This window comes from Pungitius pungitius, chromosome 2, assembly GCF_949316345.1.
Source record: "Pungitius pungitius chromosome 2, fPunPun2.1, whole genome shotgun sequence".
NCBI lineage: Eukaryota > Metazoa > Chordata > Actinopteri > Perciformes > Gasterosteidae > Pungitius > Pungitius pungitius.
Window position 1 is genome coordinate 5,038,237 of NC_084901.1, and position 14,618 is coordinate 5,052,854.

Consider the following 14,618-nt stretch of genomic DNA (forward strand, 5'->3'; position numbering starts at 1 on the left):
CTACTAATAGTACGACAAATTGGTCTCTGTGTGAACGCCTCTCTCCACAAAACCATTAAAAACGGACTTCTCTCTGACACGAGACGACAAAAAAAAAAAAAAAATCAAACAAACGGCTCAATGCTGTCAAAGGGACGACAAATCCAGATCCTGAGACACTACTGACCAGTGGAGGGCGGAGCCGCAGAGCCACGGCATTTACTGGAGAGGCCTTCAGCACAAACTAAAACCAGGGGCCTGCGAGCCGTTGACACACAAAAGGCGCACAACGCCCGTTTGTTTTTTCCCCGAAAACTCTTTGTGGTCAAGTGGGACTTTCCCAGCAGGAGCGTTTGTAGAGATCCAACGAGGAGTAAAAAACGAATTCTCTTCTGGGACTGGTGCCAAAACTGATACAGCTATTAACGAGTCGTCCCCCCCAGTAAGGGCTGCTGAAAAGAAGAAGAAGAAGAAGAAGAAGAAGATGAAGCCATCCAAACATAAACCAGTAGTCCAATCCTCACTTCACCGGTAGAAGCATCGCTGCGTTCTACATTCAAGGGATGAGATCATCATCATCCTCATCCTCATCATTCAGGGTGCAATGTGGAGTAGCTCTAGTCATTAGAACCAGGGAGAATGAGCAGAAGCAGGGAGGCTCAGACACAGGATCCACTGGCAGAGACCTTAAAGCTCTCGCCTCCTGAGCCGAGTGAGATCCGGAAGAAAGTCACCGTGACGCTACAGAACCCCCCCCCCCCATCTGACATCAACAGGCCATTCTCCATTAAAGTGAAACCCAAAGCGCAGTCACTTGTTTCAATGTGCAAACAGGAATCTCTTAATGATTGGATTTGAATAGGAGAATAAGAAAAGAGAATGAGTGATGAACAAAAGGCTTTCAAGGTCCTCCGAATGCCGACAGTCGTCCTAAATGTTCTTAGACTACCATTTACTATCATTTGTCGTTCCTCAATCTATTTCACAAGCAACTTATCTTTTTGGTTCGTTTTAGCGCTTCACAGCCGAGGAAAAAGGAAGGAGGTCAATTATGTTGACCGATTGGTGAAACTTAACATGCGTCTATGAGTGTTTCTGGTGCATCGCAGTACCTAGAGGACCGGATGAGATCCTTTCATGGTTTAAACACACCAAGACCCATGAAGAAAGGAGCAGGCGGTCAATTGAATCTGTAAAAATCCCCTGGAAGATGCCTAATGTATCGACGATTAAATCAAGATTCACAACTGGTCCATCAGATTGACGCGTTGTGGTCACATTGCATCTACTCGTGGTTTCCCCCTAAACTCCTGCACTTGTGCACCTAATGGAAACATTCAGCCAACAAGCTATCGTTTAATAGAATATCATTTAGACACAGCCGTTCTATACGCGCTATATGAAATATAAGGAGTAGTCGCAGTATAATCTCGTATTTTACAATAGATTTTGCTTTCTGTTCCATTTCCCCCGAAGCATCCGTCAGCACTGATGTCGAAAATGAGACCTGTGCACGACAAGAACAGAGAGACCACCCTCTCCCTCCTCCACAAAAGGGAATTCATCATTTAATTGGAATAAATCTGAGGCTATGCGGAATTTTTAACCAAGGAAAAAAAATATATATATATTCAAAATAGTCCTCTTAAAAATATTTTTGGCACGATCAAACAATGTTCAATAAATACTTTTTTCAAGAAAATACAAAGTGAAATACGCGGAAAGAGGGCCTCGCGCTCCGGGACGGCCCCACGTGGGCGTTGTTAGGGACCAGCGTGTCACGTACGGCAGCTGCTCCACACAAACACCGACCAGTTCACGGTCAAGGCGCACGACACGAATCCCCCATTTTCAGACCGGATAAAACGTCCTCTTCTAGACATTCTTTCTTTTTCTGCACAAAAAAACCGCCGCCAAATCATCTGGTTGCTCCTCCGCGCGTGCAGTCCGAGTCCTCCGCTCCGCTCTTGGAAGAAAAGCTACATGGTTTTCATTGCTCAAAAGCAACGGAATATCTCGTCCTAGGTAGGTGGATACTTTTTTTTTTTGGTTTGAGGTCTTTCCTGCCGTGCACAGGGTGTCCACGGGGCCGACTAGTGAGAGCGAGACGGGTCTCTTGTTGCTACAGCGGGACCTTTGACCTGCGCCGACGGGGTGGCTGCTCACGTCACGTCACGTGGGAAGAAAAAAAATGAATAATTTTCTCAAATTTGACTCCAGAAAAGAATCCATTTCCGTCACCGCGGGGGTCTTTACAAAAAGCTGAACTCTTACCTCCTGGAGACACCCCGGAGGCGGAGGCGTTTCCCGCGGCCTCTCCGTCTCAGTTGGTCACGTCGTTTGGTTACTGGTGTCACGCAGCTAAATGGGGTTTGAATGAAGCCACGTCGGGATGGACTGAGGACGGGAATCATCCCAAGCATTGTCGGGAGAAGGGTATATGCTCGTCAGCTGAAACATACAATGTTCCTTTTTGCAGTAAATATAACTGTTATTCCCTGCTTGTTCCTTTGGGTCAAACGTACAGTCAGGTGGGGCTTTCATATTTCACTAACTACATTCCCAAAATAAAGGTCAAGCCGTTTCCTTCTGCTAACATTCAGGTGATCACATATGACACGTTCATACATTTTCGGTCTATTACATGGTGTATAAAAAATATACAATCATTGGCTAGTGGTGAGACCAAATATATCATCCACATAGGACCAATACTTTGCATCCCATTACCTGGGTACCTAATTCACCGCGAATGGACTCAGAACTCAGACCAGCCGGAAATCCAAAGTTTCAACAATACCCCGAAAAGATGCCCTCCAGCCGACATTTTTACTCCCACCAAACTTCCCATTGTCATCAACAGATTGTCTTCCATCATTTTTTCCCAATTCTTTGCCCTCACGTCACAGAGCGACTTGCATTTGAACTGCCCCCCCCCCCCCTTATGGCAACACAGCTGCAGCTTCTGAGGCTGATCAGCAGCTACTAACAGAGGAGACCACAGGTACACACACACACACACACACACACACACGTGCTCGCACACACACAATAAACAGGTGTGACTAGTAGTGTTTGTAATAGCTGGGTGCACCTGTGCTTTGGGGGCAACATGTTAAAGAAGGCTGTAAACCCGGCACAGTGAACCAAATACATTTCATATAACACACTTGTTGCATACAATATACGTACATCATCTTTGTGGCATGTTCTTTTCAGCTTGTATGCAAGAAATCAGCATACTTCATCATTTTATACTGTCCAGTGTCAATTTAACTGACTTTTGATTTCAAATGTCATATTCTAATCACCTGTCCCCCCCCCCCCCAACATCTGTAATGCTTTAGAGTTTATTTGGAAGAAATTGTAATTCTTAAATTATGGGTAATGTTGGATCATTTATATTGTATAGTTGTTAAATATTGATACTTACATCTGTTCTACTTTTGTGTTGTCCTTGTTTTATCTTTTATATTCTCTTGTTTGTGTGTGGAGAACAAATGTATGCATATGTGAGCTGACTCTGATTCTCCCATTTTGGGACTGGACCGATACTTTGGACCGAAGGTCTCTGAACAGAATGAGTGTGTGCGATGGAATTGGGACACGGTCTCAGTCTGTGTTCTGGTCCCAGACCTCAGGTGAGATATCTCTAGACCGCTTTTTAAGCTCTTCGTCTCCTCTCAGAATCAACAGCATTTTTCGACTCCGTCTTTTCTCATCCTGGTGATTTATTTATTAATATTATTAACGTTATCTCGTATTGAACAGCGAGGGACTCTGGAACAAAACTTCATTTCTCAATTCAGTTGAATACAACAAGTAAGCAGTCAAGTGTGTGTTCCCTAGCACGAAACCCCTGTGTGTGTGTGTGTGTGTGTGTGTTCCTATGACTTCAATCTACCTACATGTTTTGTAAAAACTACTAATAATAGATAAGTTGGTCTCTTTCATACTAAATGTTTCCACTGGTCCAGACGAGGAAAAGATCAACCTTCCTAAACTGTGGAGTGAAATACTGTAGTTTGCTTGTTTTGTGACAGTCGCACAAACACGAGCTCCATCCTCGTCTGTTAAGAATCAGAAATCGGAGAGCCAATAAAACACAAGATATGCAAAACCCCCTTTCAAACGGCCTCCACTGCTGTGCACAGTCAAATGTCTATCCAGAGAAGAAATTCTGACTTGAGTCATAGCTACTGTCATGATGTATGATGTGGTACTTGACCTGATCGAAACAAAACAAAACACCTGGCACAAACAAGATAACGGCATGTAGTCAAAGTTTCTGTGTCAGCTTTTCCTTCTGAGGGCTACACTGGCTGGATGTTAAAAACACCCATTTCTTGTCTCATCTTAAGACTGCGGATCCAACAGCCTGAGAAATAAATACGTCTCTACTATACTGCACTGCAATGTACCTGATTTCAAGTATGTTAGGTTTCTCTGGCGTTGGGAACCACTGAGATCACTTAAAAAAAAATACAGAACAAAACAAAAACATCATCATGATATTGTTTTTTTTTTTTTCTTCTTCTTTTTTCTTATCACTTTCACAAATATATTAACTTCAGGGAACCTACAGTCATAGTTATTGCATTGTTTTTGCATATCTTGTGGGATGCAGGATTACGCTCAGCACGCACACACACACACACACACACACACACACACACACACACACACACACACACACACACACACACACACACACACACACACACACACACACCGTTACACTGCAACACAACAACTCATTTTCTACATCGAACGTAAAAAAAACTGCGCAATGAAAGGATGCGAACTGAAGCACGGTTGGCGAATGTCCTCGAGGCTGAAGGAATGTAGCGTTCCGTGTTGGATAAATGATTGATTCATTCAATTCTAAACATGTGGCTGACAGAGTAGTTGGCAGAAAGTAAAAGCATCTCGCCGCCTCCTCGTGTGGCAGCTCGGATACAAACATTTCCTCTTTTAAATAAAAGAGGGAAGGATTTGAGCTGGATGTTTTTTTCTGAATGTCCTCCGAGCTGGAGGTGAATCCAAACACACTTGTAATAAATGCAACATTTATTATTTAAGATTTAGACCTAATAGAAATCAGCCTTAATAACCATTCATTAGTTTGTCTTTTAAACAAAGTGTTGAATATACTTTAACATAGAGCATCCAACACAGTTGGGTACAAAAAAAAAAGATGAGACCGCTCCAACGTTAAGGTTGAAACCCTCGACGCTTCCCTGCACAACCACCAAACCGCTCCACCGTGAGTCCGCTTTACTTCCGGCAAAATAAAGGCAACTCATACGGAGACTGGTACGAGCCACTCGCAATAGTTTATTAGCTTACGGGGCCGAGTTATCTCAACACGAGTGCTATTTGAATGAGGTGCTTTTAGAACAACTGAAAGAAAAAATGAAATGTTGAAGATGTTTAATGAGGGCCAAAGGAAGAGAGAAAAACAGACTGAATGTCAGGGAGGGTGTTCCTTTGTCGACACAGACTTCTTTTGCAGGGTTTGCAGTATGACCATGAAACAACGTTAGCACTGCCACTGGAAAACACGTTCAACATTCACATTTAGATTGCATAATAATGTCAGAAGTCTGTTACTGGCACAGGATGCAGTGTATGGCAGTGTGTGTTCATGCATACCCTCCCCCCCCCCCATCCCCCCACCCGCCATAAACCTCCTCTGCTTCACACGACCACAACGGTAAATCAGTGAAATGGTGAAATGTGATAGAATGTTTTGGTGAGAGGTAAAATCAATCGCAACGTATTTGGAATTTCTTTAGAGCTAATGAGGGTTTAAAAGAACTGTTGTCAACGCTCTCATCATCAAACGCACGTTTCTACGAAATCCTTTGGACCACATCCACCAGACTTTTGACACTAGTGTTGAGTCGACTGTGCATCTGAGTTGCCGTGGGAACAGCATTGTTTTTTTAAAATCAGATTTCATCCCATCGTAGAGATTAATTTTAACTATTATAAAAGGTGGTTAACAAATGAATAAAAGACAATTGGCATCAAGGATGTGATTCTGACAGTAGGAATGTTTTACAGATATAATAACAAGGTGATACCCATGCTCTGTGTAATGTACCGAAGGCTGAAGGTCCATAACTGGCCATGGCGGACTGTGGTCATACCTTCGCAAGTGAATGCAAACTATAATCCAGAAACAAACTATTACAGAGAAAGGTCAGTGAAAAGTTTGTCAGCATGCTACCTTAACGCCATTAGAAGAAAATTAAAGGACAAAAAATCTCCAGGACAGTTTTGATCGGATCCAATCATTTCTCATGTAATCAAACAATTATCACATCTTATCAATTGACTGTAAATGACCTGTCTGTGGTATATTTCTTCAGCAATCACTTTTACCAGCAGATGTTAATACAGACAGGGAGCTGTTATCTTTCTAAAAATGACAGTAAATCATAATGTTCTGTGATATGAACAGACCTCAGACAAAGAGATGTGATTCAGAAGTCTTGCAGCATCTGTACACCAGCCCTAATAGTTCATTTGGAGTTTAAACTACGATTATATGATGTAATCAGGTGATTATGGTGTGTCACAGCCGAGTTATCAGGGCGTCACCCCCCCCCCCCCCTCACCCCAGTCCATTCATGTGGCAGTGCGAGTTTGGTGCTTCTACCATTCAGAGAGGCCATCCACCACAAAGAAGAAGAAACAGCAGCAACCCGCCAAAAGGCTCGTTCCCTTCTGGGCCGAGCTGCAACGCCGAAACTCACAGCCACTGTAAACTTAGCTGTCCCTCTGACTTCGCTGTCATCTTTACGCCTAATAAACCTCTAAACAGAGAAATAAAGAAAAGTTATTACATTTCCCAAAAAAATAAAGTGGTGTCAGACTCTGCAGCTTGGCTAAAAAGTAAAAACCGTGCTAAAGAAATCACAAAGCTTTGGAAGCATGCCTGTCCATGGTAACCCTGTGTTAAGGAGGCCCATCATCACACACACACACACACACACACACACACACACACACACACACACACACACACACACACACACACACACACACACGCGCACACACACAATACCATACTTGTAATGCTACCTTAATTTACTGTCTAGGCTTAAAATCTGCTTTTTAGAATACATTAGTAACCACTCGGACACATACAAAGTCACATCCTCACACATTGTTTTTTTTTTTCTCTTCTGGGAAAAAATAAATAAATAAATAGATACAATCTGTAAAAGGTGCATACTGACAGAGAGAACGACCCCTCTTTAGGATACACGCGCTATCGCAAACCATTCGTTCGTACACACATACGTCCTGTACTAAAACGCAGACACACACCCGCGCGCACGGATATAGTTATACATTCGCACGCAAACACTACGCCCTGCTTCGATACTTAAAACCTCTTAAAATTCTCCTAAAATAAATTGAGCAAAAATACATTTATGAGTCCAGCACCCCGATTTTTCAAACAAATCAAGGATAAATTAAACCAAATAACATCATGAATATAAAACGAAATAGTCATGGCTAGCCAGTTTTGCACAATATTCAACTGTTAAATACATAGTGGGCGTGGTCTGTGGAGAGAGTGTGTGGCAGCAAATCCAATGGGATTCCACGCTGAGAGGAAGAGGAGGGTCTTATAGAAGGAAGTGAGCTTGACTGAAGGACAGACCCTCTGTAGATCCATGCCCAGAGTCTCTTTTATTTTCAATCGGTCACTCCCGTTCTCTCCCTCCGTCTCCGTCGCCCTGTTCGACACAATCACCTCCCGAGTGCTGAAAAAGCAAACCGAAAAAAAAAAAAATCCAGCAATGGTGGAAGAGGGATGGTGAAGTAACCAAAGAGGAGGGCGGAAGGAGAGAGGGAGGAGTGAGGGACGTCGAGGTATGAGGCAGAAAAGGGGACGCGGGGGGGGGGAGGGGGCTCGCTGTCTCCGCTTAGCCGCCGAATGCTCTTCCCACTTCCTGTTTGGGGCAGGAGTGGGCGTGGCCAATCATGGAAAAGCGGCGGAGGAGGCGGAGCCCGGATCAAGGTGACACATTTTGTTGTCCCTCGCTGGCGTCTCACTGACCAGCGGCTTCGGGAGCGGGCTAGCTTCCCGTGGGGCCAGACGGTGTCCCTCTTCGAGTCGCGGCTGTCGGTTCGTCCCTCAAACCCCCCCCCCCCCCCCCCTCTGATTGAGGGTGGTATGTCACCTTAATCCCAACCCCCAGGGCTGGCAGGGCTGTGCTCCAAGGTCCCTTAGCTTTGGAAGAGGAAGAGATATCAAACAGGGTTTTCCTCACCCCCCCGTTTACTCAATACAGCGCTTCATTATCAGTGAACCCAGAAGGAGGATTGGACCATTGACCACAAATGTGCGGTCAGATCCTTTACTGACCCCCCCCCCCCCACAAGCTGGTCTGCCGTCCCCTACCTGGCTTCATGGCGGCCAGACAAACAACAATAACACAACACCAAAGTAGGAAATGAAAACAATAAAGACACACTATCATCTGCAGTAACCCATTAAAAGGACTTCCTGCTGCTGTTGTTTCCTTTCTCCCTTTCCTTCATCCTTACTTTGCTCTCTCTCTCTCTCTTTTATTTTTTGCTCATGTCTACCTTTCTTTTCACACTTTGAGGACGTGATAAAACTGTGAGGCACTTTAGAGACACACTCAGACACGTGTGCAGAACACACTCGATCACTCACACGTACAAATAGAGAAAATCATAGATCTCACACACACACACACACACACACACAAGCATACACTCAGATAGTATAGAGTATAGTGTGGTATACTTGACTAACATTCACACATACAAACTCTTATAAACCAACAAAGTCCGAACCAGGTGTTTTATGTTGCGTCACTGGCCGCCATCGTCCAGAGCGGTTACGTCTTGCTGAGAGGCAGACGGTGTGTGTGTGAGGGTGTGTGTGTGTGTGTGTGTGTGTGAGGGGAGGGGACAGACAGAGCCAGCCGCGGCGTTGTTACCCAGCACTGACGAGCGTCACTCTCTGATGATGTCAGAGGAGCCAAGGAGTTGGCCAATCGAACCCCGTCAGTCCGACTCCTACAGACTCGTCACACACTCCGTATCCTCCTCCTCTAACAGCCTGCTGTTCCTCTGCCGCGCTCCTCCAATCACAACCGAGCTTCTGTGCTGCCCCTCCGCCACCTCTTCTTCCTCCTCCTCCTCCTCCTCTTCCTCCTCCTCCTCCTCCTCTCGTCCCCTCCCCCCCGCGAGCAGCTCCTGTCGCTCCTCCAGCGAGGACGGCCCGTGGACGGAGCCTCTGCTTCCTCCGGCTTCCTCCCCGCCCTCCCTGGCCAGCTGGTCCCTGTGCGTCGCTGGCGCTGTGTGGAAGGGGAGGAGGTTGCCGTTGGGGCTGTGCTGGGAGGCGGAGGAGGCGCCGGATGACGCGTTGGCGGCGGCGCTGCTGTTGAGGATATTGTTGGCGGCGCGCTCCATCTCCTCGATGGTCATGTCGCATGCGTCGGCCAGCTCGGCTTTGGTCACCTCGATGAACGACGGGTCCTGGGCGAAATGGCCCAAACCCTCTGATATTAGCACCTGGGGGAAGGGAAACGGAAAGGTTGCAGAGGAGGGGAAGTAGATGGTGGGGAGTGTGGGGATGTAATGGAGGGCGAGTGGGAGAGAAGAGTCAGATGGAATGTTTACAGCTACAACTGATGGTTATCTATCGTTACATCATTGGGTCTATGAAAGTTTTGATGCCCGATAGGACAATGAAATTAATATTTTGCAAAAAAACAAACAAATCGAATCCATCCTTTGAGGTCTTTTACCCCCGGGATACACGTCATAGAGACAAAAGCAGCAAACGCTTACAATTGAGGAGTGTTAATGTTTCTGTTAAATGTGTAAACTTCTCCAACCTACACACACACACACACACACACAAACTCACTGCCTCCACCAGACTGCCTGCACTGCCGTGACACAGTGAGCTGGAGTCTTTTCCCAGTAGCGAGGGCACCGTGAGCGACACCGGCCGCGGCCTCTGACTGGACACGCCGGGGTTGGGACTCGGCACCCGGCTGTTCCCGTTACTGTCGTTGTACCTACGAGCCATAAAAAGAAAAGACTTCATCGTTGTCACCGGTCCTGCTGTGTCCTAACAGCTATCAAGCAAGGTCCTCGGTCTTACCAGGGCCCACAGTTGACAGAGGGCAAGCTGGTGTTGAGCTTTTCATGGGAGTTGGAGCCCTCTAGCCTCAGAGAGGGCACCCGCTGGTACGAGGCATCGCTGCCATGCGCTGGAGACAGAGAGACGGGAGACGCACCCGTTAGGAGGACAGGGCAACGTGCACTACAAATGTGATCCAGGCGGTCGCCATAGCGGCGCCTGGTGCCATGCACAGGGAGCAGCCCAACCTGTGGGGCTGGCTGGAGGCGAGGAGCACAGCCGGCTGAAGAGGGTGGGCGAGTGGCTCCGTCCGAGCAGAGGACTCAACCCCGCGACTGCCAAAGCCTGGTGAGAGGGGGACGGGAGCAGACGTCCTCGTGAAGGGCACAAACCCTACCGCTAAAATCTGGCTGTTACTAAGCAACCGAAACCTGGGCGTCACAGTGACGCTGATGACGGATGTTGGGGTAATGACTCTGATTTTCGTCTGGGTGAGTCCGGCTGACCTCTCCATGTGGACGCCGCGATTTCCTACCTGGTGATGCACGAGGTGTAGCGGCACGGACGTCTTTTGGGAGACATCTGGCCTCGATTGTCTCCTGAGACACTCCAGGTGGAAGGACGATCTCCGCGCTGTCACGGCAAAACGTGCAAACACAAATGCGCGTGGAAATGAGGGCGTTTCAGAAAGGCAAACCCCGTCATCGCGTTTTCGGGAGGCCCGACACTTGAGAAAACGGCTTTGAGGAGAGAGGCGTGCTCACCCAGGGTGGTGGGGCAGAGGAAGACTCTCCGGGGAGACTGCCACCCTCCTCCTCTTCTCTCCACGACCTCTTCTCCCTCCTCCATGGGGTCCAACTGCTTACACGTCTCGTCGTGATACACCAGCCTGACGAGAACGCGCAGACACACAGAGGGCAGCTTAATGAAGGACACGTCCCCTCCCCCACCCCCCCCCCCCGCCACCGACGTAAACAACGTGGGCCTGTTATCGGCAGTACATGTCAGAGGAGAGCGAGTGGTCGTCCCCGTGGTACTCCCTGTCGTCGGCGAAGCTCTCGTCGTACGTCTCCTCCGTGGAGCCCTCGCCTCTGCGGATGATCGGCAGGCGGCTGTCACTCGAGTCCGAGCTAGCGGCGCACAAACGGGCGCGCAGACCGAAAAAACAGACGAGACAAAACAGGGAAAAAATGAACAGAACGGACCACCACAAAAAAAAAAGAAGCCCAGTAGGTAGACAGAAAGGAGCCGGACAGATGGGGACATGAACACACACGGACAAAAAAACAAGAAGCAGCTGATTAAAACGCTGATAAAATACTCCATTTGAGGAGTGTTGAAAAGGGGGGGGGGGGGAGAAGAAGGGGAGAAAGCTTGAAGGAAAAGGAGGAGAAGCGGGTGGGAATGACAGCAATTTAGTTTCAAACAAAATGGTAGAAAGCATCGAAGGCAACGCCTGGAATATGAGGCGCAGACATCTTTAAAAAACTCAGATTGGAACAGACAGAAGATAATGTTTGTTAATACTTATAGAGGGAGCCTTTTACTCTCTAAGTATTAAGCAGGTGGATTTTTATGTTGTTCTCAGCATTTTAAAACAAACGATAATGTCCTGGAGCAATACCTAGATTTACCTTGATACAATTTTGTCTTAATTCTGAATTCAGATTGTGTGTTTTTTCTTGAGGGACAAGCTAAATCTAATACCAATACCTTTATCTGTCCATATCTGCTTCATACTCCAGACTTAAGCTTTAAGGAGACATCCTGACATTTGAAGTGAAGTATCTTCCTCCTCACCAGGTAGTTTGCTTGGGTGCCCTAAATTATCTGTTATTGTGTTTCAATACAAAACACAGTAGCCACAACCAATTACTTTCAGTTTTGCAGTCCCCATTATTCTCTAAAATACAAATACATTGATTTTTTTCAAGCACCAGCACACATACTAAGAACTAAGAACTGCCTGGTGAAGAAAAACTAAAAACAATTTCTAAATGTTAAGATGTCCCTTTAATCCACAGCAAACTCTGGGTCAGAACGGCCTTTAAATAAAACCCGATTAAGAATGTTCTGCATCCGTTTGTTTAAACTCCCACCGCTGTGTAGTAAATCAGGCGAATCCAAAAAAAAACCCAACTAACACTGCACTTTGTAATGGAGCACTTAGGTGTTGATCACAGGGACAGTGAATAAGTTCAAGCCTAAGCGGCCTCACAGGCCTCTGACCTCTGAGGATCAAAACATTTAGCAAGTAAAAAAATCAAAGGCCCTTTTAGCCAATGTCCGGAAGCTGCAATGTTTCTTCAGGAAGCAATAAATGACCATCATGATAATCATTTTGCGATTGCAAAGACACAAAAACTGTGGCACATTTACTGAGACCACTCACAGAGTTTAAAATTCCAAAACACACTTTTTACAACTTTAGCTACAGTTGAAGTATACAAGACATGCAGTTACAAGTATATGAGTATTACCAAACTAATTTGGTTCTTTACCCGTGGCATTTGTGTTCATAGTTTATATTCAAAGTATGCTACAACATAAAATACCACAAACTCTAGTAAATAGTGTTTCCTACTTCCCATCAGTGTGAAGTAGCTATTTATTTAGAGTACTGTTGAAATGCAAGATTTTAAATAGGTTAGAATAACCGGAGATGATATGATGGTATGATATCTTCGTATTTTGTGTGTTATTTAACTGGTATTTGTATGCAAGGTTTGTGTTTTAGCAAAGCGGAGTGGGGCTATTAGGTTTTAGTATTAGTACTAGGTTTGTCTTGAGGGTGGTGCTAATAGAGCAGAGGAGACCTGCCTGTTGCATTATGTGTAAAGCTTGTGCATGTGTCTAAAATTGAATATGATTCCGCTCAGTGGACATCGTGGTCCTTTACACCCCTTATACTTATATTTCTTGTGCTACATAAAATGTGAGGGATCACCAAAATCGATTAGCAATCATCCTCCGGGGCAAAAGTTCATTGAAAAAAAAAGAGCGGAATATGGGACACGGAGCTCGTGTCGCGTTCAACCCAGACCTGGCATTCAACAGCAGAGAACAGAAGCAATAAAAGCCTTCGATAGGAAATGTTTGGCCGTGTGGCACCAAACCCTCTATCCATGGCTTTGGTAGCCGTTTTTATAGGAGCAGCATAGAGCCCGGCGCTTTGCTATAGCGACTAAAGCATCATGTGCATAGCAAACCTCACCATGGACCTCCGACAGCGATGCTTTATTTTAATGCAGCATTATGAAACCTTTTTGCACGCAGTCAGGGGACTAACACAACACACACACAAACACACACACACACAGTTTCTCTCTGTCCCCTGGCAACATACCGCATCAGGTTGTCAAAAAAACACGTCCTGCTCGCCACCAGGGACAAAAAGACATGGGAAGAAGAAGAGCAGGGAAAGACGACGTGAAGGACAAGGAAGAACCATTTCTAAAGGTCATGCTGGTTAATATGTATGTGGAAAATATATGAAAGGAACAAACGGAACAAAGACCCGGAAACGACAATTTCGATAAGCGGCGTTGACTGCTGCGCAGCCTGCAATCACCTCTTTGGGGGGAAGCACCACGCGGACCTCGGCAGCAGGATGGGGGTGAGCGGCTGTCCCGTCTGCCCGTCCACGGTGCTTATGGACGGGCATCGGCTGATGCCCTGGGTCGCCACGCCGACCATGCCGGTGTTGTTGGCGTTGTTGATGTTGGCGTTGGAGCCCGACGAGGAGTAAGAGGAAGGCGTGAAAGTGGTTGAGTCCACGAGCTTCTCGTGGGACGGGCTCTCGCCTTCGCACGGCGAGCCCTTCTGGCTGATGTGCAAGGGACGCTGGGTAGTGAAGGACTGTGGGAAGGAAGCGCGGCCGTCGCTCTGGTTGTAGTAGTTGACGTGGTTGCTGAACAAGCCACCCGTACGCTGTGTGGGGCGAGGGGCAAAGGGGGGGTCGGGGGGAGAGTGGAGGGAAGATGACAAAGAAGATGAGAACGGAGGAAAGAGGCGGAATTTAAATGATGTTTTGAGTCTAAATATCTTATCTTATCTCTTATTACAGTCAAACACTCAGCCACTGCTAGCAGCAACACAGCTCTACCCAGCCAGGATGGAAATGCAAAGCAAAGGCCTATCGTCACAAACCAAGGGGAGGTTATATTATATAAAATCATGACGAACCTTGTTCTAAAACCACCATTATCCTTCTCGACAGTGTCAGTGTGGTGTGATTTGATTGATGAAATCAAGTTTCTCAAATTCTTTCGTCCATCTGTGTATTTATAAGTAAAAACTAGACAGAACAGTGCACACAAATGTGGCGATGACATGGAAGGTGATGCATAGTTCACCATAGAGCGAAGCGGTGTTTGTGTGAATGTAGTTTCTGTCAGTGGCTTACATTTACATTGCTTAATTGTTGCTTTTGTTTTGCAATTTTGGGCCACTAGATGAGCTTCCAAACGCACCCGATGACTTAGACCTACTT

At 46.4% G+C, this 14,618-nt stretch overlaps 1 protein-coding gene across 13 annotated transcripts in view; it reads right to left on the reverse strand.

Moving 5' to 3' along the window:
* Positions 1-5,648: 5,648 nt before the first annotated feature.
* The window catches only part of cacna1c (calcium channel, voltage-dependent, L type, alpha 1C subunit), a 139,363-nt gene continuing 130,393 nt past the window's right edge, over positions 5,649-14,618 (reverse strand). For 10 of the 13 annotated variants that reach the window (XM_037459815.2, XM_037459814.2, XM_037459813.2 and 7 more), the window contains 9 exons: positions 13,698-14,056; positions 13,473-13,499; positions 11,128-11,256; positions 10,891-11,015; positions 10,662-10,759; positions 10,375-10,471; positions 10,148-10,256; positions 9,908-10,061; positions 5,649-9,549 (listed from right to left, as the gene is read on the reverse strand). In XM_037459815.2, coding sequence (XP_037315712.2) covers positions 9,052-9,549; positions 9,908-10,061; positions 10,148-10,256; positions 10,375-10,471; positions 10,662-10,759; positions 10,891-11,015; positions 11,128-11,256; positions 13,473-13,499; positions 13,698-14,056 — 1,596 coding nt within the window. In that variant the 3' untranslated portion in view covers positions 5,649-9,051. The remainder of the gene's footprint in view (positions 9,550-9,907; positions 10,062-10,147; positions 10,257-10,374; positions 10,472-10,661; positions 10,760-10,890; positions 11,016-11,127; positions 11,257-13,472; positions 13,500-13,697; positions 14,057-14,618) is intronic. The other 3 variants (XM_062560087.1, XM_062560076.1, XM_062560073.1) reach the window with 1 other exon arrangement.